Genomic DNA, 25,826 nt, shown 5'->3' on the forward strand with positions numbered 1-25,826 from the left:
TTAGGGTCCTGCCACCAGCTAGATGGTGACGCCATTGGGCGATCGTTGAGCCCACCCCGATATGGCCACAAATGGGGTGGCAAACATCCCCCCCCCCCCCCCCCCCATCCCCGGATAGGTAAGTGGAGGAGCGAGGAAGGGCAAAAAAGGAGAGAGAACCAGTAATATAGACTTTAACCTGGTGTTGTAAGACTTCGTATAGTAATATAGAGGGAGGGGTGGACACAGGAGAATGGGGCACCGTGGCTATTTGGTGCCCCCAAGGAGGGTGCTGGCTGGAGAGAAAAAAAACTCCCGTCCAGCGGTTGGGTGGGAGGGGGAGAGGAAATAATATTCAGCCCAGGAAGTGCCGGACAAGGGCGCAGTCCGTCCTATCCCATCAAACAGGCATTCGGGCAGCCAGGCCGGGGTAGATGAAAACCTCACTTCACGTCATTCACTCCTGCTGTCCCCCTTGCTGGAGGACCGAGCGGAAACGGCTAGTCCTCCAACCAATCACAGTGAATGAGGGGGCGAGGCCGGGCTGGGGTCTGGAGCATGCGCAGTGGGAGTAATGACGACGGGGAGATGTTGATGTGGTGCGGAATCAGTAAGTGAGTGGAATGACGGGACGTAGGGAGTAATGAATCTGGCCGGTGGGCAGAGAGTCTTCGTAAACATGTTCTGTTTGCAAACTCCGAAAAAGAACTTCGCAGCCCGTCGTCCTTCCTTCACACATAGCAGGGGCCACAGTTTTTTTCCCGCAGTTACAGACCCGAGTTCACGGCCGCCATGTAACCGGTGGATAATGAGTAGCAGGGCGCATGCGTGGTGGCCATCTCTGTGCTGGGTGATGTGCAGTAGCGAACAGCTATGTTTATTTGGGCCAATGTTCTTCAATCTTTTAGATTCATAGAATAATACAGCACAGAAGAGACCCTTCGGCAGATCGAGTCCGCACTGACGCATGAAGAACACCTGACCTGCCTACTTAATCCCATTTGCCAGCTCTTGCCCCATAGCCTTGACATGCCAAGTGCTCATCCAGATACTTTTTAAAAGATGTGAGGCAACTTGCTGACCACCTTCCCAGGCAGTGCAATCCAGATCATCACCACCCTCTGGGTAAAATAGTTTTTCCTCAAATCCGCTAAAACCCCCTTCCCCTCACTTTAAACATGTGTCTCCTCGTAACTGACCATTCAGCTAAGGGGAACAGCTGCTCCCCATATACCCTGACAATGCCCCTCATAATCTTGTACACCTCGATCAGGTCATCCCTCAATCCTTTCTGCGCCAGCAAAAACAAACCAAGCCTTTTAAACCTTTCTGCATAATTGAAATGTTCCATCCCAGGAAACATCCTGGTGAATCGCCTCTGTATCCACTCCAATGCAATCACATCCTTTCTGTAATGTGGCGACCAGAATTGCACACAATACTGCAGCTCTGGCCTCACCAAAGTTCTATACAACTCCAACATGACCTCCCTGCTTTTGTAATCTATGTCTCGATTGATAAAGGTAAATGCAAGTGTCCCACGTGCCTTTTTCACCACCATATTAATCCACCCTTCTGTCTTCAGAGACCTGTAGTAAACACTCTTAAGGTCCCTTTGTTCCTCGGAACTTCCCAGTGTCATGCCATTCATTGAATACTTCCTTGTCACATTACTCCTTCCAAAGTGTTTCACCTCACACTTTTCAGGGTTAAATTCCATCAGCCACTTTTCTGCCCATTTGACCATCCTGTCTATATCTTCCTGTCACCCAAGACTCTCAACTTCACTGTTACCCACCCGGTAATTCTTTGTCATCCGTAAACTTACTGATCCTACCTCCCACGTAGTCATTTATATAAATGAAAATAATAGGGTCCCAGCACAGATTCCTGTGGTACACCACTGGACACTGCCTTCCACTCACTAAAGCATCCGTCTGTCATCACCCTCTGTCCCCTACAGCTAAGCCAATTTTGAATCTACCTTCTCAAATCACCCTGTATCCCATGTGCTGTTGCCTTCTTTATAAGTCTCCCATGTGGGACCTTGTCAAAGGTTTGCTGAAATCCATGTAAACTGCATCAATTGCACTACCCTCATCTACACACCTGGTCACATGCTCAAAAAATTCAATCAAATTTGTTAGACAATACCTCCCTCTGTCAAGCCTGATCAAACCTTGCCTCTCCCAACTGGAGGTAGATTCTCTTCTCCAGAATTTTCTCCAATAGTTTTGCTACCACTGACATGAGACTTACTGGTCTGTAGTTCCCTGGCTTATCTCTCCAACTTTTCTTAATAGTGAGACCACATTAGCTGTTCTAATCACAAAAAGATTACGGTTGAGAGAGAGACCATTCCGTCCATCATGTCTGCCCTGACCATCGTTCATTGTTATAAAACCATAAATGCCTCAATAAAATGTTTTCTTTAAAAAAATGACTGCCCTAACCAAAGAATAGAAATACGAAATTAGCCGCTCATTTTAATGCCATTTTCCAACACCTGGCCTGTAGTCTTGCAGGTTGAATGTGTAGATTAGGTGCATTGCCCATGCTAAATTGCCCCTTAAGTCCAGAGTGGGGTTACTGGGATAGGGTGCGGGATTGGGCTTATTTGGGTGCTCTTTCGGAGAGTCAATGCAAACTCGATTGGGCAAATCTGCACTGTAGGGATTCTATGGTTACAGTAATTCAGATGCTGATCCAAGGACATCTAAAATGGATTGAGAGTTTCAGCCCTAACCAGCTTCTTGGCACTGAATTCCAGACCGCTAGTACCCTCTGGGAAAATTTTCCCTCAAATCACTCTACTGGGGAAAACAATTCTTTCCTGACCATGGCCCTCATAATTTTGTACACTGCAGTTCGGTCACTCCTTTTCCTTCTTTGTTCTCAGGAAACCAACCCTGGCCTGTACAATCTCCCCTTGTAGCTGCAATTTCCAAGCCCTGCAACATTCTTGTAAACATCCTCTGCACTCTCTCAAGAATAATTATTCTGTCTGTAATGTGGTGACCAGAACTGTATGCAAATCTCAGCTGTGGTCTAAACCGTGTTTTGTACAGTTGCATCATTGCAATCCTGCTTTTGTATTCAATAGTATAAAGCATTCCATATGCTTTCTTGACCACCTTTGTCCGCCTGTCCTGTCACCTTCAAGGACCTGTAGACCTGCCCTGCACGTCAAGATCTTGCATTTCCTCAACCCCTCTCAATCACTTCCCACTTATTGAGTATTCTCTTGCTTTGTTTACCCTCTCCCAAATCCATTAGCTCACACATTTCCAGATTGAAGTGCTTATGGCAGGTGTCAGGTAGAAAATGCAGTTGGTAACCAAGAGGAACAAAAGAATCAGTTTCGAAAAGAAAATCTGGATTACGAGAAGAGATTGGCAGCCAAAATAAAATGTAATCCCAAAGTCACATCCCATAGGCATATGAATAGTAAAGGGTGGTAAAAGGAGAAGTGAGGCTGATTAGGGAACTAAAATGGAGGCAAGGGGCTAGGTTGAGGTATTGAAACAACACTTTCCATCCATCTTTAGCAAGGAAGTAGATGCCACCAAGGACATAGTGACAGACAAGGAAACTCTATTCTTGAAGGGTTCAAAATTAATAAGGAGGAAGTGTTGAATAGACTGTCGGTACTGAACGTTGACAAGGCACTGAGACCAGATGAGATGCATCCAAGGATATTGAAAGAAGGAAGTGAGAATGCAAATTGCAAGGGCACTGGAATTGATTTTCCAGGTATCTCAAGACTCAGGGGACTGCAAAATTCATACAGTGCAGAAGGAGGCCATTTAGCCCATTGATTCTGCACCGACCCTCTGAAAGAGCACCTCACATAGACCCGCTCCCCCGGCCTATCCCAACCTACTCTGTACATCTTTGGACACTCGGGCAATCTTTAGCATGGCCAATCTGCATAATCCACATCTTTGGACTGTGGGAGGAAACTGGAGCACACAGAAATGGGGAGAAAGTGCATACTCCACACAGCCAGTCACCCAAAGTCGAAAGTGAACCCTGATCTCTGGTGCTGTGAGGTGACAGTGCTAACCACTGTGTCACCGTGCCACTGGAGTACGGTAAATATTATGCGCTTGTTTTTAGAGTACCCAATTAATTTTTTCCAATTAAGGGGCAATTTAGCATAGCCAATCCACCTACCCTGCACATCTTTGGGTTGTGGAGGCGAAACCCATGCAAACACGGGGAGAATGTCCAAACTCCACATTGACAGTGACCCAGAACCGGGATCGAACCTGGAACCTCGTCGCCGTGAAATGTTATGCACTTGTTGAAAAAAGGTTACAAGGATAGTTCCAGCAATTGCAGCCCAATCAGTTTATAATCAGGTGGACAAACGTCGAGAAACAATTATTTAGGATGGGGTTAGTAATCATATGGGAAAATGTGGGTTGATTTGGAAAAGCCAGTGTGAATCTCGAAAGGGGAAATTGTACTTAACTAACTTTCTGGGGTTTTTTGGGGCGATTATAAAAGGGGTCAACGAGGTAATGATTTATTTCAGAAGGCATTCGATACAGTGCCACACAACAAACCTCTGAGAAAAGTTATAGCTTGTGGAATAAAAGGGACAGTAGTAACATCAATAAAAAATGGACTGAATAATAGGAAGCAGAGCGTAATGGTCAATGTATATTTTTTGCGCTGGAGGAAGGTTTGTAGTGGTGTACCCCAGCAGTTGATATTAGGACCCTCGCTTTCCCAGATACATATTACATACTGTGCAAGGGACAGTTTCAAAGTTTATGGATAACCCAAAACTTGGAATTACTGTAAACTGTGAAGAGGACACTGCAGAACTTCAAAAATACATAGATAAGTTGGTGGGGTGGGCAGATAGGTAGCAGATGAAGTTCAATGTGGATAACTGTGAGGTAATGCATTTCAGTCAGATGAACATGAAGAGACAATATAAAATCCCTAAATGTGTCAAGGAGCAGAGGGACCTGGGTGCATAGATCATTAAAAGTGTTAATTTGGACCTTGTCAGATGCTTTACTGAAATCGAGGTAGACAATATCCACTGCGTTCCTCTCATTAATCCTCCGAGTTACTTCTTCCTACATTTGTATTAAGTTAATAAGACACAATCCACTCTGAACAAATCCATGCTGACTATACCTGATCAATCCATGCCTTTCCAGAAACTTTATTGGGGGCACTATTCTTCAATCTTTTCCATGACAAAATGGGAACAACTTGTCCATCAAGCTGCTTCACACTTTAAATTACAATGTCATATTAATGAGGCAGAACAATGGTATATGGCCAAGTCAGTGACAATAATTTGTATTTGTGCCTTTTTCAGAATAAAACTTTCCCTGTCATTTCACAGAAATGTTGCAAAGTAATGGTTGTCACAGTCACATAAGGAGCAATTAGGGCAGGTGATCGAAAGCTTCGTTAAAAAGGGAGGCTTTAAAGAGAATCTTAAATGAAGAAAGTGAGGTGGAGAGGGTTAAGGAGGAAATTCTAGAGCTTGTGGCCCAGCTAAAAGAACGGTCATCAATGGTGGAGCGCTTAGTATCATTAATGTTCAAGAGGCTGGAATTAGATGCGAGAGATCGAGGAGAATGCAGAGATAGGGATGGTCAGTGATGTGGAGGAAAATAAGGATGAGAATTTTAATATTCCTCTGGCGGCATGGTGGAACAGTAGTTAGCACTGCTGCCAGAGACCTGGATTCAATTCCGGCCTTGGGTAAATGTCTTGTGTGGAGTTTGAACTTTCTCCCTATGGTTCTGCAAGGGATGCCTTTGCAGGTCAGTGAACACATGGGTGATGGGTGATCAAGACTTGGTGTGAGTAAACACACGGGCGGCAGAGTTTTGGATGACCTCAAAATTACAGGAATGTTGAATGTGGGAGGCTGGTCTGTGGGTGAGTGTGCGTTATGATAGTTAAGTCTAGAATAGTTGGTGGCTAAACAGTTTATAGCGGGAACTGAAGACAATGGGCTGGATTCTCCTTCAGCGGATCCTGCGTTTCGCCGGCAGCGCACTCACACCTACGGATTTTCCGACAGCGTGGGGGTGCCCACAATGGGAAACTCCATTGGCCGGCTGCTGGGATGGAGAATGCCGTACCTTGACTTCAGTCTTCCAAGTGTTCAAATGCAGGACATTTGCACATTGCGGGGCAGCACGGTAGCCTTGTGGATAGCACAATTGCTTCACAGCTCCAGGGTCCCAGGTTTGATTCCGGCTTGGGTCACTGTCTGTGCGGAGTCTGCACATCCTCCCCGTGTCTGCGTGGGTTTCCTCCGGGTGCTCCGGTTTCCTCCCACAGTCCAAAGATGTGCAGGTTAGGTTGGCCATGATAAATTGCCCTTAGTGTCCAAAATTGCCCTTAGTGTTGGGTGGGGTTATGGGGATAGGGTGGCGGTGTTGACCTTGGGTAGGGTGCTCGTTCCAAGAGCCGGTGCAGACTCGATGGGCCGAATGGCCTCCTTCTGCACTGTAAATTCTATGAAAGCTATGAAATTTCTGTTCATCCAGTACTGGGTATCAGAAAAGTCAGGACAGTGTGTGATCGGAGGTGATGGTGCTCACATACACTTGCTATCCTGGTCCTTACGGGTGTGGCGGTTTGGGAGATCCTGTCAGAGTTCTGGCCAAGCTGAAGTTATATAAAATTCTTCTTCACCTCTCTATCCTGTCACAGAGGACAGAGTCTTGTGTAGGTCCAGACCGGGTGGCCGGTTCCCTACCCCGAAGGACATTAGTGAACCATTTTGGGTTTTTACAACAATCCAGCAGCTTTCAAGGTCACTTTTTCATAGTACCTACCCAAACATTACCAGGTTCATTCAGCTCAATCTCACAATCTGCTTTGTGTTTTTGTGGGTCTATCTCACTCCCTTTTTTCTTTTTCGAACACAATTTCACAGGGTGTTAGAAGGCGACGATTTGCAGTCGGGCAACTGAAACCAAACATCACATCAGTATCTGACAGAGATTCTCAATTTCATCAGGACTTGAGGATCATCAGCCTTCGAAAATGGCAAGAAAAAGCATTGGTGATACTGGGGTGAGTCTGTGGAAATGTGAGGACTGTGGAAAGGGATTCAATTACCCATCAGAGCTGGAAACCCATCGGCGTATTCACACTGGGGAGAGACCGTTCACCTGCCCCGAGTGTGGGAAAGGATTCACTCAGTCATCTAACTTACTGAAACACCAGCGAGGTCACAATGATAAGAAACATTTTAAATGTTCGGACTGCGGGAAGAGCTTTAAAACTTCCTGGGAACTGAAGTCCCATCAACGTGTTCACACCGACGAGAGGCCGTTCAGGTGCTCTCAGTGTGGGACTAGGTTCAAGCGATCATCTCACCTCACTGTACACCAGCGAGTTCACACAGGGGAGAGGCTGTTCACTTGCTCCCAGTGTGGGAAGGGATTCATTTGTTCATCCAACCTGCTGACACACCAGCGAGTTCATACTGATGAGAGACCTTTTCAATGCTCAGACTGCGGGAAGTGCTTTAAAAGTTCAGAGGAACTGATGTCCCATCAACGTGTTCACACTGATGAGAGACCGTTCAGGTGCTCTCACTGTGGGACCGGGTTCAGGTGGTCTTCGCAACTCACCACACACCAGGAAATTCACACTGGGGAGAGACCGTTCACCTGCTCCCAGTGTGGGAAGGGATTCACTCGTTCATCCCACCTACTGACACACCAGCGCGTTCACACAGACGAGAGACCTTTTAAATGCCTAGACTGTGGGAAGTGCTTTAAAAGTTCTGGGAACTTGATGACGCATCAACGCGTTCACACTGACGAGAAACCATTCAGATGCTCTCGCTGCGGGTCAGGGTTCAAGACATCATCTCAACTCAGTGTGCACCAGCAGGTTCACACTGGGGAGAGACCGTTCACCTGCTCCGATTGTGGGAAGGGATTCAGTCAGTCAGCCAACCTGCTGAATCACCAGCGAGTTCACACTGACGAGAGACCTTTCAAATGCCCAGATTGTGGTAAGTGTTTCAAAAGTTCCAAGGAACTGATGTCCCATCAACGTGTTCACACTGACGAGAAACCATTCACGTGCTCTCACTGTGGGACTGGATTCAGGTGGTCATCCCAACTCACTGCACATCTGGAAATTCATACTGGGTAACGACCATTCACCTGCGTGTGGGAAGGAGTTCACTCAGTCATCCAGCCTGCTGGCAACCAGTTCACAATGAATTTTGCTCTTATTCACATCCAGGACTGAATCATGTTCATTGCGGCCTGTTTCTGCTGACATTAATAAAGTCCAGCCCAGTTACAGTGGCTAATATTCTGCATAAACATAAAATAAATCAGCTTTGTGTTAAAAAAAAATGTCTGGTCTCTTTTAATATCTCTAATGGAAGTTAGCTCCTTTTGAAGTTCTTTCCCTCTCCCCTGTCTCCTCCATCATGTTGCAGCTGTATAGAACCTTAGTTAGGCCACACTTGGAGTATAGTGTTCAATTCTGGTCGCCACACTACCAGAAGGATGTGGAGGCTTTAGAGAGGGTGCAGAAGAGATTTACCAGAATGTTGCCTGGTATGGAGGGCATTAGCTATGAGGAGCGGTTGAATAAACTCGGTTTGTTCTCACTGGATAGAGGTCTACAAAATTATGAGGGGCATAGACAGAGTGGATAGTCAGAGGTTTTTCCCCGGGGTAGAAGGGTCAATTACTAGGGGGCATAGGTTTAAGGTGCGAGGGGCAAGGTTTAGAGTAGACGTACGAGGCAAGTTTTTTACGCAGAGGGTAGTGGGTGCCTGGAACTCGCTACCGGAGGAGGTGGTGGAAGCAGGGACGATAGTGACATTTAAGGGGCATCTTGACAAATACATGAATAGGATGGGAATAGAGGGATACGGACCCAGGAAGTGTAGAAGATTGTAGTTTAGTCGGGCAGCATGGTCGGCACGGGCTTGGAGGGCCGAAGGGCCTGTTCCTGTGCTGTACATTTCTTTGTTCTTTGAGCTCATGCAGCCTCTTTGTCACTCAGATTGAGACAATCTGATCTCTGCTGCTTCTCCCTTCCACTAGCCCACCGGGACAAACTTTCTCTAAAGTTCTGTCTTGTCCAAACGCTGATCTCACATCTTTCTCTAATTTCTCTCCAATCTCCCCTCAGGCCCCCTCAGCACACATCTTATCCTTGAGACCCATATTCTGCTCTCTTGACCGTCTTCCTGCTAAATTGCTGATCGTCCAACTTGCCTGTGTTGGCTGATATTATTGTTCTCTCTCTTCTGGCACTCCTGAGAGGGACCCATTGAAAAAAACACTTGGTCCTATCGTCTTTCCAAACTACCACCCCCATCCCCACTCTCCCTTTTCTCTCCAAAGTCCTTGTACTTGGTGTCCTCCAAGGATCTATTTCAGGTTCAATTTCAGGAAGCAATTCAGGTTCATTTAACAGTTTGGGCTGCAGCAATAAATCTTCATTCCTTGACTGAGAAATGAACCTAGGCCATGGTGTTGAGAGCTCTGAATCCTAACTACTAGACTGCCAGAGAGGTTCGTTCACGAGATATTAACCTGGTGTATCCTGAGACTTTTAATTTTTGATCTCTTTCATCTGAAACATGTTTCTCCTCCAAAATGATATGTTTAGATGGAACGCAAGTGACTTCTTCAGTCAATGACATCACTGATTGCTGTTCACTGGAACATGAAATCGACAGTGAGATGGAATAGTCCCACATGCTCATGTGTAACTTCAATTTCAAAAAACCCACCATGTCACAGCCATGTGACATTCACACTTCCTCAGGTTTTTAATGAGATTCTGCAAAATACCGTTCTGGAGAAATAGGCAAAAATTGGGATGCATGTCACTTTATAATTATAATGATAGATTAATTTCTCTGCAGCATGGCTAAGGTTTTCAATGAATTGTACTTCCATGAAATAAGATTCTGTAGTGAAGGGGTTATACCTGGACGGCTCCCCAGACCAAAACCATTATCAAAACTCTGATCTGAATGTTCCCCAATTGAGGTTTATTACTGATTGTGAACGAACTATGGTATCGATCAAAATATTGAACATTTACTCTTCACAATTTCTTGGAAAATGCGCTTAGGGCTTTCTGCTGGCAGCGGGTATTTGGAGTGTGTGGGACTGGAATATTGCTGCTTCTCCCTGCCTCTCACACTGTGGAGCTGAGGAAGAGAGAGTAATTGATGGATTTGTTTGAATGGAATAATTTTATTGATAAATTTTCAGTCTAACATTATAAGGCCTTTAACAAGGTGCCATTCAGGAGGCTGCTAATTAAGAGAAGAGCCCATAGTGTTGGTGGCAAATTACTGGCATAGGTAGAGGATTGGCTGACAGACAGAAGGCAGAGTGGGGATTAGTGAGAATTTTTCAGGATGGCAGCCGGTGACTAGTGGTGTTCCGCAGGGGTCAGTGTTAGGCCTACAACTCTTCATGATGTACATTAATGATCTGGAAAAAGAAACTGACGGCATTGTTGCTAAGTTTGCAGATTATACAAAGATATGCAGAGGGACAGGTAGTGGGGAGGCTGCAGAAGGACATAGACAGGTTAGGAGAATGGGTAAATAAAATGGAAGATAAATTACAGTGTGGAAAAATGTGAGGTTATGAACTTTGGTAGGAAGAATAGAGACATAGACTATTTTCTAAATGGGGGAAAGGTTTCGGAAATCTGAAGCACAATGGGACTGAGGAGTCCTAGTTCAGGATTCTCTTCAGGTAAACATGCAGGTTCAGTTGGCAATCAGGAAGGAAAATGGAATGTTAGCATTCATTTCAGGAGGGCTAGAATACAAGACCAGGGATGTACTGCTGAGGCTGTAAAAGGCACTGGTAAGACCCCATTTGGAATATTATAAGCAGTTTTGGGCCTTTTATCTAAGGAGGAATGTGCTGGCTTTGGAGGGGGTCCAGAAGAGGTTCATAAGAATGATCACAAGAATGAAGGGCTTGTCATATGATGAACAGTTGAGGGCTCTGGGTCTGTTCTGGATGAGGGGGGATCTCCTTAAAAAATACAGGATCCCCTGCGGTCGTTCCCCTGAGAAACAAGTATACCGCTTTGGATGCTTGTGGGGGGGGGGGGGACTTACCAGGGGTAAGCCATGGGGTACGGGCCTCTGGCACGGAGTCTGTCCCTGTTGCTCAGAAGGGAAGGGGGGAGAGGAGCAGAGCATTAGTAATTGGGGACTCTATAGTCAGGGGCACAGATAGGAGATTTTGTGGGAGCGTGAGAGACTCACGTTTGGTATGTTGCCTCCCAGGTGCAAGGGTACGTGATGTCTCGGATCGTGTTTTCCGGGTCATTAGGGGGGAGGGGGAGCAGCCCCAAGTCGTGGTCCACATTGGCACTAACGACATAGGTAGGAAAGGGGACAAGGATGTCAGGCAGGCTTTCAGGGAGCTAGGATGGAAGCTCAGAACTAGAACAAACAGAGTTGTTATCTCTGGGTTGTTGCCCGTGCCACGTGATAGTGAGATGAGGAATAGGGAGAGAGAGCATTTAAACGCGTGGCTACAGGGATGGTGCAGGCGGGAGGGATTCAGATTTCTGGATAACTGGGGCTCTTTCTGGGGAAGGTGGGACCTCTACAGACAGGATGGTCTACATCTGAACCTGAGGGGCACAAATATCCTGGGGGGAGATTTGTTAGTGCTCTTTGGGGGGGTTTAAACTAATGCAGCAGGGGCATGGGAACCTGGATTGTAGTTTTAGGGTAAGGGAGAATGAGAGTATAGAGGTCAGGAGCACAGATTTGACGTCGCAGGAGGGGGCCAGTGTTCAGGTAGGTGGTTTGAAGTGTGTCTACTTCAATGCCAGGAGTATACGAAACAAGGTAGGGGAACTGGCAGCATGGGTTGGTACCTGGGACTTCGATGTTGTGGCCATTTCGGAGACATGGATAGAGCAGGGACAGGAATGGATGTTGCAGATTCCGGGGTTTAGGTGTTTTAGTAAGCTCAGAGAAGGAGGCAAAAGAGGGGGAGGTGTGGCGCTGCTAGTCAAGAGCAGTATTACGGTGGCGGAGAGGATGCTAGATGGGGACTCTTCTTCCGAGGTAGTATGGGCTGAAGTTAGAAACAGGAAAGGAGAGGTCACCCTGTTGGGAGTTTTTTATAGGCCTCCTAATAGTTCTAGGGATGTAGAGGAAAGGATGGCGAAGATGATTCTGGATAAGAGCGAAAGTAACAGGGTAGTTATTATGGGAGACTTTAACTTTCCAAATATTGACTGGAAAAGATATAGTTCGAGTACAATAGATGGGTCGTTTTTTGTACAGTGTGTGCAGGAGGGTTTCCTGAAACAATATGTTGACAGGCCAACAAGAGGCGAGGCCACGTTGGAGTTGGTTTTGGGTAATAAACCAGGCCAGGTGTTGGATTTGGAGGTAGGAGAGCACTTTGGGGACAGTGACCACAATTCGGTGATGTTTACGTTAATGATGGAAAGGGATAAGTATACACCGCAGGGCAAGAGTTATAGCTGGGGGAAGGGCAATTATGATGCCATTAGACGTGACTTGGGGGGGATAAGGTGGAGAAGTAGGCTGCAAGTGTTGGGCACACTGGATAAGTGGGGCTTGTTCAAGGATCAGCTACTGCGTGTTCTTGATAAGTATGTACCGGTCAGGCAGGGAGGAAGGCGTCGAGCGAGGGAACCGTGGTTTACCAAGGAAGTGGAATCTCTTGTTAAGAGGAAGAAGGAGGCCTATGTGAAGATGAGGTGTGAAGTTTCAGTTGGGGCGATGGATAGTTACAAGGTAGTGAGGAAGGATCTAAAGAGAGAGCTAAGACGAGCAAGGAGGGGACATGAGAAGTATTTGGCAGGAAGGATCAAGGAAAACCCAAAAGCTTTCTATAGGTATGTCAGGAATCAGCGAATGACTAGAGAAAGAGTAGGACCAGTCAAGGACAGGGATGGGAAATTGTGTGTGGAGTCTGAAGAGATAGGCGAGATACTAAATGAATATTTTTCGTCAGTATTCACTCAGGAAAAAGATAATGTTGTGGAGGAGAATGCTGAGCCCCAGGCTAATAGAATAGATGGCATTGAGGTACGTAGGGAAGAGGTGTTGGCAATTCTGGACAGGCTGAAAATAGATAAGTCCCCGGGACCTGATGGGATTTATCCTAGGATTCTCTGGGAGGCCAGGGAAGAGATTGCTGGACCTTTGGCTTTGATTTTTATGTCATCATTGGCTACAGGAATAGTGCCAGAGGACTGGAGGACAGCAAATGTGGTCCCTTTGTTCAAAAAGGGTAGCAGAGACAACCCCGGCAACTATAGACCGGTGAGCCTCACGTCTGTAGTGGGTAAAGTCTTGGAGGGGATTATAAGAGACCAGATTTATAATCATCTAGATAGGAATAATATGATCAGGGATAGTCAGCATGGCTTTGTGAAGGGTAGGTCATGCCTCACAAACCTTATTGAGTTCTTTGAGAAGGTGACTGAACAGGTAGATGAGGGTAGAGCAGTTGATGTGGTGTATATGGATTTCAGCAAAGCGTTTGATAAGGTTCCCCACGGTAGGCTATTGCAGAAAATACGGAGGCTGGGGATTGAGGGTGATTTAGAGATGTGGATCAGAAATTGGCTAGCTGAAAGAAGACAGAGGGTGGTGGTTGATGGGAAATGTTCAGAATGGAGTACAGTCACAAGTCGAGTACCACAAGGATCTGTTCTGGGGCCGTTGTTGTTTGTCATTTTTATCAATGACCTAGAGGATGGCGCAGAAGTGTGGGTGAATAAATTTGCAGACGATACTAAAGTCGGTGGTGTTGTCGATAGTGTGGAAGGATGTAGCAGGTTACAGAGGGATATAGATAAGCTGCAGAGCTGGGCTGAGAGGTGGCAAATGGAGTTTAATGTAGAGAAGTGTGAGGTGATTCACTTTGGAAGGAATAACAGGAATGTGGAATATTTGGCTAATGGTAAAGTTCTTGAAAGTGTGGATGAGCAGAGGGATCTAGGTGTCCATGTACATAGATCCCTGAAAGTTGCCACCCAGGTTGATAGGGTTGTGAAGAAGGCCTATGGAGTGTTGGCCTTTATTGGTAGAGGGATTGAGTTCCGGAGTCGGGAGGTCATGTTGCAGCTGTACAGAACTCTGGTACGGCCGCATTTGGAGTATTGCGTACAGTTCTGGTCACCGCATTATAGGAAGGACGTGGAGGCTTTGGAGCGGGTGCAGAGGAGATTTACCAGGATGTTGCCTGGTATGGAGGGAAAATCTTATGAGGAAAGGCTGATGGACTTGAGGTTGTTTTCGTTGGAGAGAAGAAGGTTAAGAGGAGACTTAATAGAGGCATACAAAATGATCAGGGGGTTGGATAGGGTGGACAGTGAGAGCCTTCTCCCGCGGATGGAAATGGCTGGCACGAGGGGACATAACTTTAAACTGAGGGGTAATAGATATAGGACAGAGGTCAGAGGTAGGTTCTTTACGCAAAGAGTAGTGAGGCCGTGGAATGCCCTACCTGCTACAGTAGTGAACTCGCCAACATTGAGGGCATTTAAAAGTTTATTGGATAAACATATGGATGATAATGGCATAGTGTAAGTTAGATGGCTTTTGTTTCGGTGCAACATCGTGGGCCGAAGGGCCTGTACTGCGCTGTATTGTTCTATGTTCTATGTTCTAATACTGAGAGGCCTAGATAGAGTGGACGTGAAGAAGATGTTTCCATTAATAGGAGAGACTAGAACCTGAGAGCACAGCTCAGATTAAAGGCATAATCCTTGAAAATGGAGATGAGGAAGAATTTATTCAGCCAGAGGGTGATGAATCTGGAACTCCTTGCCACAGAAGGCTGTGGAGGCCAAGTCATTGAATGTTTTTGGAGTCAGAGATCGATAGGTTCGTGATTAATAAGGCGATCAGAGGTTATTGGGGGCGAGGCAGGCGAATGGGGATGAGAAAGATATCAGCCATGATCGAATGGCAGAGCAGACTGGATGAGCCAAATGACTGAATCCTGCTCCAATATCCTATGGTCTCATGTCCATCGTCTACACGAGTGATTAATCTCCACATACTATCTCATCCATGTGAAGTTAACTCCACCGGAAAACTGAATTATATAGCATCAATTTTGAGTCATCTACAAATTTAGCTGGCATGCATTTGCTCCTCTCATCTCAGTAATTGACTCCATATATCCTGCCAATCTAATTTTTCTTTTCAAATCCCTCCATGACATTGCTCTTCCCTATTTCCAGCCTCACAGATGTTTGAATCTTTTTCCATAGACACACTTACATTTGGATTCTGATGAATCGAGTGACTGTCAGATTTTGATCTGATCTTTTTTAACTTACTGGAGACTCAGCAGGTGAGAGGAACACATGATCACACTTCATGTTAACTCTGTTTCTTGATCCACAGATGCTGCCAGATATTTTGTGGTTTTATCTCATTAGATATTGGTGACTAACTTATTGTTATTTCCATCTCATCACAAATGGAAACATTGTCCACTTGTCTCCCCGTCAAAATCGTTCATGTTCTTAAAGGCTTCACTCAAGTCATTGCTCGCTCATTTCCAGACCAGAATGTTCAGCCAGTTCAATCTTTATATGAATTAACCATCCAGTTCTGGTATCACAGTACATTTTGATACGGTCACAACAGATGCAGCATTTGCTCTTTCACCTCCTCTTTTCCCACATTCCAGGGACCCAAATACAATTTCCAGGTGACACAATTCGATTTACTTGTACTTCTTGCCGTTTTCACTGTTCTACACTCAGAAGACTAAATCCAGATCGAGTGACTCCTTCGAGGAACATCACCATTCAACCTGGAAATGTGATCCTGAGCATTCAGTTGTTTATCATTTTCATTTGATTTGATTTAATTTATTGTCACATTTACCGAAGTACAGTGAAAAGTACTTTTCTGCGGCCAAGGGAATGTACACATTACGTACAGAGTAAACAAAGGAATAATCAACAAGAGAACATTGACAAATGGTACATCGACAAACTGATTGGTTACAGTGCGGAACAAAGGAAGCAAATATATGAGCAAGAGCAGCATAGGGCGTCGTGAATAGTGTTCTTACAGGGAACAGATCAGTCCAAGGGGGAGTCGTTGAGGAGTCTTGTAGATGTGGGGAAGAAGCTGTTCCTATGTCTGGATGTGCGAGTCTTCAGACTTCTCTATCTTCTGCCTGATGGAAGGGTCTGGAAGAAGGCAATGCCTGGGTGGGAGAGGTCTCTGATAATGCTGTCTGCCTTCCTGAGGCAGCGAGAGGTGTATACAGAATCAATGTGGGTGTGGCAAGCTTGTGTGATGCGTTGGGTTGAGTTCACCACACTGCAGTTTCTTGCAATCTTGGGCCGAGCAGTTGCCATACCAGGCTGTGATGCAGCTGAATAGGATGCTCTGTATCGCACATCTGGAGAAGATTATGAGAGTCAATGCAGACATGCCAAATTTCTTTAGCTTCCGCAGGAAGTAAAGACATTGTTGGGCTTTCTTGAATGTTGCATCAACGTGTGTGGACCAGGACAGACTCTCTCAGGTGATCTTTCTGTCCTCCCAAACTATTCCTTTGCAGCGCAGTGAAAACTCAGATAGAACCTCATCTTTTGATCAGGTACTTTAAATCTTTTAGACACAATAATTATAATTCAAAAGGCGGCACGATGCACAGTGGTTAGCACTGCTGCCTCACGGCGCTGAGGACCCGGGTTTGGCCCCAGGTCACTTTCCGTATGGAGTTTGCACATTTTCCCCATATCTGCGTGGGTCTCAGTCCCACAACCCAAAAAGATGTGCAAGATAGGTGGATTGGCCATGCTAAATTGCCCCTTAATTGGAAAAAAAGAATTCATAACCAGTACTCCCTTTTTCAGACAGGCGGTTTTATACTTCCCCTAGATCAATATTTTGTTCTCTCTCCTGTCCCGTTAGTTTATTTATAAATGAAAATATTGAAATGTTTTACTATATTAGCTTGTGATGCTATTTCCCCTCACTGTTCAGTCCATATTCATGTTGTGACCATGAAAACTTGATTGTTGTAAAAACCCAACTGGTTCCCTAATGTCTTTCAGAGAAGTGAAACTGGTCAGAGCTTCTACAAAACTCCAGCATCTATTGGGGAGCGGGTGTGGTGTTGAAGAGATAAGGGAGAAGGGGTGAAAGAGAGCGATTTTATATATCTGCAAGTCTACCAGAACTTTCTCAACATCTCCCAAAGCCTCAAACCCGACCCCCTAGGTCCCCCCCGAGGGAACAGGTATATGTGAACACCATCATCGCCAAGTCACACACTGTCCTGACTTGCCTGACATCCAGTACTGGATCAAAAGAAATTTCCTGCATTTAAATATTGGGAAGGCTGAAGTCACTGTCTTCAGTCTTCACTACAAACCCCACTTCCTAACCATTAATATATCCAACTCTCTTACAACTTTGAGGCTGAACCAGACTGTTCACAACCTTGGTGTCATATTTCATCCCAAACACAGCTTCTGACGACATATCACTAAGACCGCCTATTTCCACCTCAGTAACTTTGTCTAACTTCACTCCTGCCTCGCTTAGCTGCTGCTAAAACTCATCCATTCCTTTCTTCCCCTCAAACGGGACTACTCCCAACCACTCACATAAGGATGTGGAGGCGAGAGTGACTGCTCTTGACATCAAGGCAGCATTTGATCAAGTATGGCATCGAGATTCCCTAGAAAAACTGGAGTTAATGGGAATCAGTGTTAAAACTCGCCACTGCTGGAGTCATAGAATCATAGATTCCCTACAGAGCAGGAGGAGGCCATTCAGCCTATCGACTCTGCACTGACCCTCTGAAAGAGCACCCTACCAAGGTCCACGCCACTGCCCTATCCCGTAATCCCACCTCGGGTCAATATTCCATGGCCACTCCATATGACCTGCACACCTTTTGACTGTGGGAGGAAACTGGAGCACCTGGAGGAAACCCACGCAGACATGGAGGGAAAGTGCAAACTCCACACAGAGAGTTGCCTAAGGTCGGAATTGAACCCAGGTCTCTGGCATTGTGAGGCAGCAGCGCTAGCCACTTTGCCGCCATACCTAGCAGAAAGGAAGATGATTGCATAAAAGCAAACATTGAAAATCGAAGCAGGAGGCCATTCAGCCCTTCGAGCCTCCTCCACCAATCATTATGATCAGCAAATTGAATCACTGGTCCCACCTTGCCCCATTTGGTTCAGCTCAGTGGGTTAGACAGCTGGTTTGCGATGCAGAACAAGGCCAACAGCGCGGGTTCAATTCCTGTACCAGCTGAGAATTCTGAATTCTCCCTCTGTGTACCTGAACAGGTGCCGGAATGTGGCGACTAGGGGCTTTTCACAGTAACTTCATTGCAGTGTTAATGTAAGTCTACTTGTGACAATAAAAATATTATTATTATTATTATTTCTCTTGATCCCTAAAGCCCCAAGAGCTATATCTAATTCCTTCTTGAAATCACACAACATTGTGGCTTCAACTACTTCCTGTGGTAGTGGATTCCAGATTCACCACTCTCTGGTGAAGAAATTTCTCCTCTCCTTAGTCCTAAAATGTTTACCCCTTATCCCCAAACTATGACCCCTAGTTCTGGACTCCACCCCCCACCATCGGGAAGATTCTTTTTGAATCTACCCGGTCTAATCCTCTTAGAATTTATGAGATTCTATGAGATCCCCTCTCTCTTCTAAACCCAACGAATATGATCCTAACCAGTTTAGTCTCTCATCATATGACAGTCCTGCCATCACAGGTATCAGATTGTAAACCATCACTGCACTCCCTCCATGACAAAAACATCCTTCCTCATATACGGACACCAAAACTGCACACAATACTCCCGGTGTGGCCTCACTAACGCCCTATACAATTTCAGTAAAACATTCATATTCCTATACTCAAATCCTTTCACTATGAAGGCCAATATGCCATTTGGCTTCTTTACTGCCTGCTGTACCTGCATGCTCATTTTCAGTGACTGATGCAGAAGGACACCAAGATCTCATGGAGTATCCACCCCTCTGGTCGTGCACTCTGAGCCTGCGCGGACCAGCTGGCAGAGGTATTCGTGGACATCTTTAACCTGTCCCTACTCCACTCCGAGGTCCCCACCTTCTTTAAGAAGACCACCATCATACCGGTACCAAAGAAGAACCAGGAAACGTGCCTCAATGACTACCGTCCAGTGGCCTTGACTTCAGTCGTAATGAAGTGCTTCGAGAGATTGATCATGAAGCGCATCACCTCCATACTCCCAGAACGCCTTGATCCACTGCAATTCGCATACCGCTGCAACCGGTCCACATCAGATGCCATTTCCCTGGCCCTACACTCATCCCTAGAGCATCTCGAAAACAAGGACTCCTACATCGGACTCCTATCTATTGACTACAGCTCCGCCTTCAACACCATAATCCCAGCCAAGCTCATATCAAAGCTCCAAAACCTAGGACTTGGCTCCCCACTCTGCAACTGGATCCTCGATTTTCTGACCAACAGACCACAATCAGTAAGAATGAACAACAACACCTCCTCCTCAATAGTCCTCAACACCGGGGCCCCGCAAGGCTGCGTACTTAGCCCCCTGCTCTACTCCCTGTACACACACAACTGCGTGGCAAAACTTGGTTCCAACTCCATCTACAAGTTTGCTGACGATACGACCATAGTGGGCCGGATCTCGAATAACGACGAGTCCGAATACAGGCGGGAGATAGAGAACCTAGTGGAGTGGTGTAGCGACAACAATCTCTCCCTCAATGCCAGCAAAACTAAAGAGCTGGTAATTGACTTCAGGAAGCAAAGTACTGTACACACCCCTGTCAGCATCAACGGGGCCGAGGTGGAGATAGTTAGCAGTTTCAAATTCTAGGGGTGCACATCTCCAAAAATCTGTCCTGGTCCACCCACGTCGACGCTACCACCAAGAAAGCACAACAGCGCCTATACTTCCTCAGAAAACTAAGGAAATTCGACATGTCCACATTAACCCTTACCAACTTTTACAGATTCACCATAGAAAGCATCCTATTGGGCTGCATCACAGCCTGGTATGGCAACTGCTCGGCCCAGGACCGCAAGAAACTTCAGAGAGTCGTGAACACTGCCCAGTCCATCACACAAACCTGCCTCCCATCCATTGACTCCATCAATACCTCCCGCTGCCTGGGGAAAGTGGGCAGCATAATCAAAGATCCTTCCCACCCGGCTTACTTACTCTTCCAACTTCTTCCATCAGGCAGGAGATACAGAAGTCTGAGAACACGCATGAACAGACTCAAAAACAGCTTCTTCCCCGCAGTCACCAGACTCCTAAATGACCCTCTTATGGACTGTCCTCATTAACACTACACCCTGTATGCTTCATCCGATGCCAGTGCTTATATAGTTACATTGTATATGTTGTGTTGCTCTATTATGTATTTTCTTTTATTCCCTTTTCTACCCATGTACTGAATGATCTGTTGAGCTGCCCGCAGAAAAATACTTTTCACTGTACCTCGGTACACGTGACAATAAACAAATCCAATCTAAATCCACACCATTCAAATATTTTCACAGTAACTTCATTGCAGTGTTAATGTAAGCCTACTTGTGACAATAATAAAGATAATTATATTATAATCTGCTTTCCTATTTTTGCTACTGAAGTGGATAACTTCACAATTATGCGCATTACACTGCATCTTCCATGCATCTGCCCATTTCTAGTACCCAATTCAATGTCCAAATCACGCTGAAGAATCTCAGCATCCTCCTCACAACTCATCCTCCCACCTAATTTTATATCATCTGCAAATTTGGAGATAATATATTTAATTCCCTCGCCCAAATCATTAATATATCATGTGAATTAGCACAGATCCCTGCGGAACCCCATTAGTCACTGTCTGCTAATCAGAAAAAGACCCATTTATTCCAACCTTTTGCCTCCTGTCTGCGAACAGCTTTCTATCCATCTCAAGACACTACCCAATCCCATGAGCTTTACCTTTACATAGTAATCTGCTTTGTGAGACCTTGTTGAAAGCCTTCTGAACGTCTAAATAACCCACATCCAACGGTTCTCCCTGGTCAACTCTACTAGTTACATTTTCAAAGAATTCCAGTAGATTTGTCAAGCATGATTTCCCTTTCATAAATCCATGCTGACTTTGTCTGATTGTACCACTGCTTTCCAAATGCTGTGCTATGAAATCCTTGATAATGGTCTTGAGCAACTTTCCTAATACCAACGTTCGGCACACTGGTCAATAGTTCCCTGTTTACGGCCAGCACGGTGGGGTAGTGGGTTAGTCCTGCTGCCTCATGGTGCCGAGGTCCTAGGTTCGATCCTGGCTCTGGGTCACTGTCCATGTGGAGTTTGCACATTCTCCCCGTGTTTGCATGGGTTTCGTCCCCACGACCCAAAGATGTGCAAGGTAGGTGGATTGGCCACTCTAAATTGCCCCTTAATTGGAAAAAATGAATTGGGTACTAGGAATTTAATTTTTTTTTAAAAATAGTTCCCTGTTTTCTCTCTACCTCCCTTTTTGAATAGCGGCCTTATGTTAGCAATCCTCTAACCTGTAGGAACCATTCCAGAGTCGAAAGAATTTCGGAAATTGGCCATCAATGGATCTACTATTGGTAGGGCCACTTCTTTAAATACTCCGGGATGAAGATTACCAAACCCTGGAGATTTATCTGCCTTCAGTCCCATTAATTTCCTCAAAGACTCCAGTGGTTCAAGAAGGCTGCCCTCCACCAACTTAGGGATTGGCTACAAATGCTGGCCCAGCCAGCAATACCCACATCCCATAAAAATGAAGAAAATAAAAATCAACATTCTGCTTCCCGTATCCTTAGAACATAGAACATAGAACAATACAGCGCAGTACAGGCCCTTCGGCCCACGATGTTGCACCGAAACAAAAGCCATCTAACCTACACTATGCCATTATCATCCATATGTTTATCCAATAAACTTTTAAATGCCCTCAATGTTGGCGAGTTCACTACTGTAGCAGGTAGGGCATTCCACGGCCTCACTACTCTTTGCGTAAAGAACCTACCTCTGACCTCTGTCCTATATCTATTACCCCTCAGTTTAAAGTTATGTCCCCTCGTGCCAGCCATATCCATCCGCGGGAGAAGGCTCTCACTGTCCACCCTATCCAACCCCCTGATCATTTTGTATGCCTCTATTAAGTCTCCTCTTAACCTTCTTCTCTCCAACGAAAACAACCTCAAGTCCGTCAGCCTTTCCTCATAAGATTTTCCCTCCATACCAGGCAACATCCTGGTAAATCTCCTCTGCACCCGCTCCAAAGCCTCCACGTCCTTCCTATAATGCGGTGACCAGAACTGTACGCAATACTCCAAATGCGGCCGGACCAGAGTTCTGTACAGCTGCAACATGACCTCCCGACTCCGGAACTCAATCCCTCTACCAATAAAGGCCAACACTCCATAGGCCTTCTTCACAACCCTATCAACCTGGGTGGCAACTTTCAGGGATCTATGTACATGGACACCTAGATCCCTCTGCTCAGCCACACTTTCAAGAACTTTACCATTAGCCAAATATTCCGCATTCCTGTTATTCCTTCCAAAGTGAATCACCTCACACTTCTCTACATTAAACTCCATTTGCCACCTCTCAGCCCAGCTCTGCAGCTTATCTATATCCCTCTGTAACCTGCTACATCCTTCCACACTATCGACAACACCACCGACTTTAGTATCATCTGCAAATTTACTCACCCACCCTTCTGTGCCTTCCTCTAGGTCATTGATAAAAATGACAAACAGCAACGGCCCCAGAACAGATCCTTGTGGTACTCCACTTGTGACTGTACTCCATTCTGAACATTTCCCATCAACCACCACCCTCTGTCTTCTTTCAGCTAGCCAATTTCTGATCCACATCTCTAAATCACCCTCAATCCCCAGCCTCCGTATTTTTTGCAATAGCCTACCGTGGGGAACCTTATCAAACGCTTTGCTGAAATCCATATACACCACATCAACTGCTCTACCCTCGTCTACCTGTTCAGTCACCTTCTCAAAGAACTCAATAAGGTTTGTGAGGCATGACCTACCCTTCACAAAGCCATGCTGACTATCCCTGATCATATCATTCCTATCTAGATGATTATAAATCTTGTCCCTTATAATCCCCTCCAAGACTTTACCCACTACAGACGTGAGGCTCACCGGTCTATAGTTGCCGGGGTTGTCTCTGCTCCCCTTTTTGAACAAAGGGACCACATTTGCTGTCCTCCAGTCCTCTGGCACTATTCCTGTAGCCAATGATGACATAAAAATCAAAGCCAAAGGTCCAGCAATCTCTTCCCTGGCCTCCCATAGAATCCTAGGATAAATCCCATCAGGTCCCGGGGACTTATCTATTTTCAGCCTGTCCAGAATTGCCAACACCTCTTCCCTACGTACCTCAATGCCATCTATTCTATTAGCCTGGGGCTCAGCATTCTCCTCCACAACATTATCTTTTTCCTGAGTGAATACTGACGAAAAATATTCATTTAGTATCTCGCCTATCTCTTCAGACTCCACACACAATTTCCCATCCCTGTCCTTGACTGGTCCTACTCTTTCCCTAGTCATTCGCTTATTCCTGACATACCTATAGAAAGCTTTTGGGTTTTCCTTGATCCTTCCTGCCAAATACTTCTCATGTCCCCTCCTTGCTCGTCTTAGCTCTCTCTTTAGATCCTTCCTCGCTACCTTGTAACTATCCATCGCCCCAACCGAAACTTCACACTTCATCTTCACATAGGCCTCCTTCTTCCTCTTAACAAGAGATTCCACTTCCCTGGTAAACCACGGTTCCCTCGCTCGACGCCTTCCTCCCTGTCTGACCGGTACATACTTATCAAGAACACGCAGTAGCTGATCCTTGAACAAGCCCCACTTATCCAGTGTGCCCAACACTTGCAGCCTACTTCTCCACCTTATCCCCCCCAAGTCACGTCTAATGGCATCATAATTGCCCTTCCCCCAGCTATAACTCTTGCCCTGCGGTGTATACTTATCCCTTTCCATCATTAACGTAAACGTCACCGAATTGTGGTCACTGTCCCCAAAGTGCTCTCCTACCTCCAAATCCAACACCTGGCCTGGTTCATTACCCAAAACCAAATCCAACGTGGCCTCGCCTCTTGTTGGCCTGTCAACATATTGTTTCAGGAAACCCTCCTGCACACACTGTACAAAAAACGACCCATCTATTGTACTCGAACTATATCTTTTCCAGTCAATATTTGGAAAGTTAAAGTCTCCCATAATAACTACCCTGTTACTTTCGCTCATATCCAGAATCATCTTCGCCATCCTTTCCTCTACATCCCTAGAACTATTAGGAGGCCTATAAAAAACTCCCAACAGGGTGACCTCTCCTTTCCTGTTTCTAACTTCAGCCAATACTACCTCGGAAGAAGAGTCCCCATCTAGCATCCTCTCCGCCACCGTAATACTGCTCTTGACTAGCAGCGCCACACCTCCCCCTCTTTTGCCTCCTTCTCTGAGCTTACTAAAACACCTAAACCCCGGAACCTGCAACATCCATTCCTGTCCCTGCTCTATCCATGTCTCCGAAATGGCCACAACATCGAAGTCCCAGGTACCAACCCACGCTGCCAGTTCCCCTACCTTGTTTCGTATACTCCTGGCATTGAAGTAGACACACTTCAAACCACCTACCTGAACGCTGGCCCCCTCCTGCGACGTCAAATCTGTGCTCCTGACCTCCATACTCTCATTCTCCCTTACCCTAAAACTACAATCCAGGTTCCCATGCCCCTGCTGCATTAGTTTAAACCCCCCCAAAGAGCACTAACAAATCTCCCCCCAGGATATTTGTGCCCCTCAGGTTCAGATGTAGACCATCCTGTCTGTAGAGGTCCCACCTTCCCCAGAAAGAGCCCCAGTTATCCAAAAATCTGAAACCCTCCCGCCTGCACCATCCCTGTAGCCACGTGTTTAAATGCTCTCTCTCCCTATTCCTCATCTCACTATCACGTGGCACGGGCAACAACCCAGAGATAACAACTCTGTTTGTTCTAGTTCTGAGCTTCCATCCTAGCTCCCTGAAAGCCTGCCTGACATCCTTGTCCCCTTTCCTACCTATGTCGTTGGTGCCAATGTGGACCACGACTTGGGGCTGCTCCCCCTCCCCCCTAAGGACCCGGAAAACACGATCCGAGACATCACGTACCCTTGCACCTGGGAGGCAACATACCAAACGTGAGTCTCTCACACTCCCACAAAATCTCCTATCTGTGCCCCTGACTATAGAGTCCCCAATTACTAATGCTCTGCTCCTCTCCCCCCTTCCCTTCTGAGCAACAGGGACAGACTCCGTGCCAGAGGCCCGTACCCCATGGCTTACCCCTGGTAAGTCGTCCCCCCCACAAGTATCCAAAGCGGTATACTTGTTTCTCAGGGGAACGACCGCAGGGGATCCCTGCACTGACTGTTTTTTCCCAGTCCCTCTTACAGTTACCCACCTATCTCCAATCTTTGGTGTAACTAATTCCCTGAAGCTGCTATCTATGACCCCTTCTGCCTCCCGAATGATCCGAAGTTCTTCCAACTCCAGCTCCAGTTCCCTAACTCGGTCTTGGAGGAGCTGGAGATGGCAGCACTTCCTGCAGGTAAAATCAGCAGGGACACTAACTGCATCCCTCACCTCAAACATCCTGCAGGAGGAACATTGTACTCCCTTCCCTGCCATTCCTCTAACTTTCTACCAAGATCTGGCTAACAACTAAATTAAATTTTTATAAAAAATAATAATAATAATATAATA

General features: G+C 46.1%; 1 protein-coding gene across 1 annotated transcript in view; it reads left to right on the forward strand.

Moving 5' to 3' along the window:
• Positions 1-540: 540 nt before the first annotated feature.
• Positions 541-25,826, forward strand: part of LOC140418086 (uncharacterized) — a 66,583-nt gene continuing 41,297 nt past the window's right edge. Inside the window, exons 1-2 of the mRNA XM_072501508.1 lie at positions 541-589; positions 6,905-8,135. Coding sequence (XP_072357609.1) covers positions 7,015-8,135 — 1,121 coding nt within the window. The 5' untranslated portion in view covers positions 541-589; positions 6,905-7,014. The remainder of the gene's footprint in view (positions 590-6,904; positions 8,136-25,826) is intronic.

The sequence above is a fragment of the Scyliorhinus torazame genome, chromosome 5, assembly GCF_047496885.1.
Source record: "Scyliorhinus torazame isolate Kashiwa2021f chromosome 5, sScyTor2.1, whole genome shotgun sequence".
Classification (NCBI taxonomy): domain Eukaryota; kingdom Metazoa; phylum Chordata; class Chondrichthyes; order Carcharhiniformes; family Scyliorhinidae; genus Scyliorhinus; species Scyliorhinus torazame.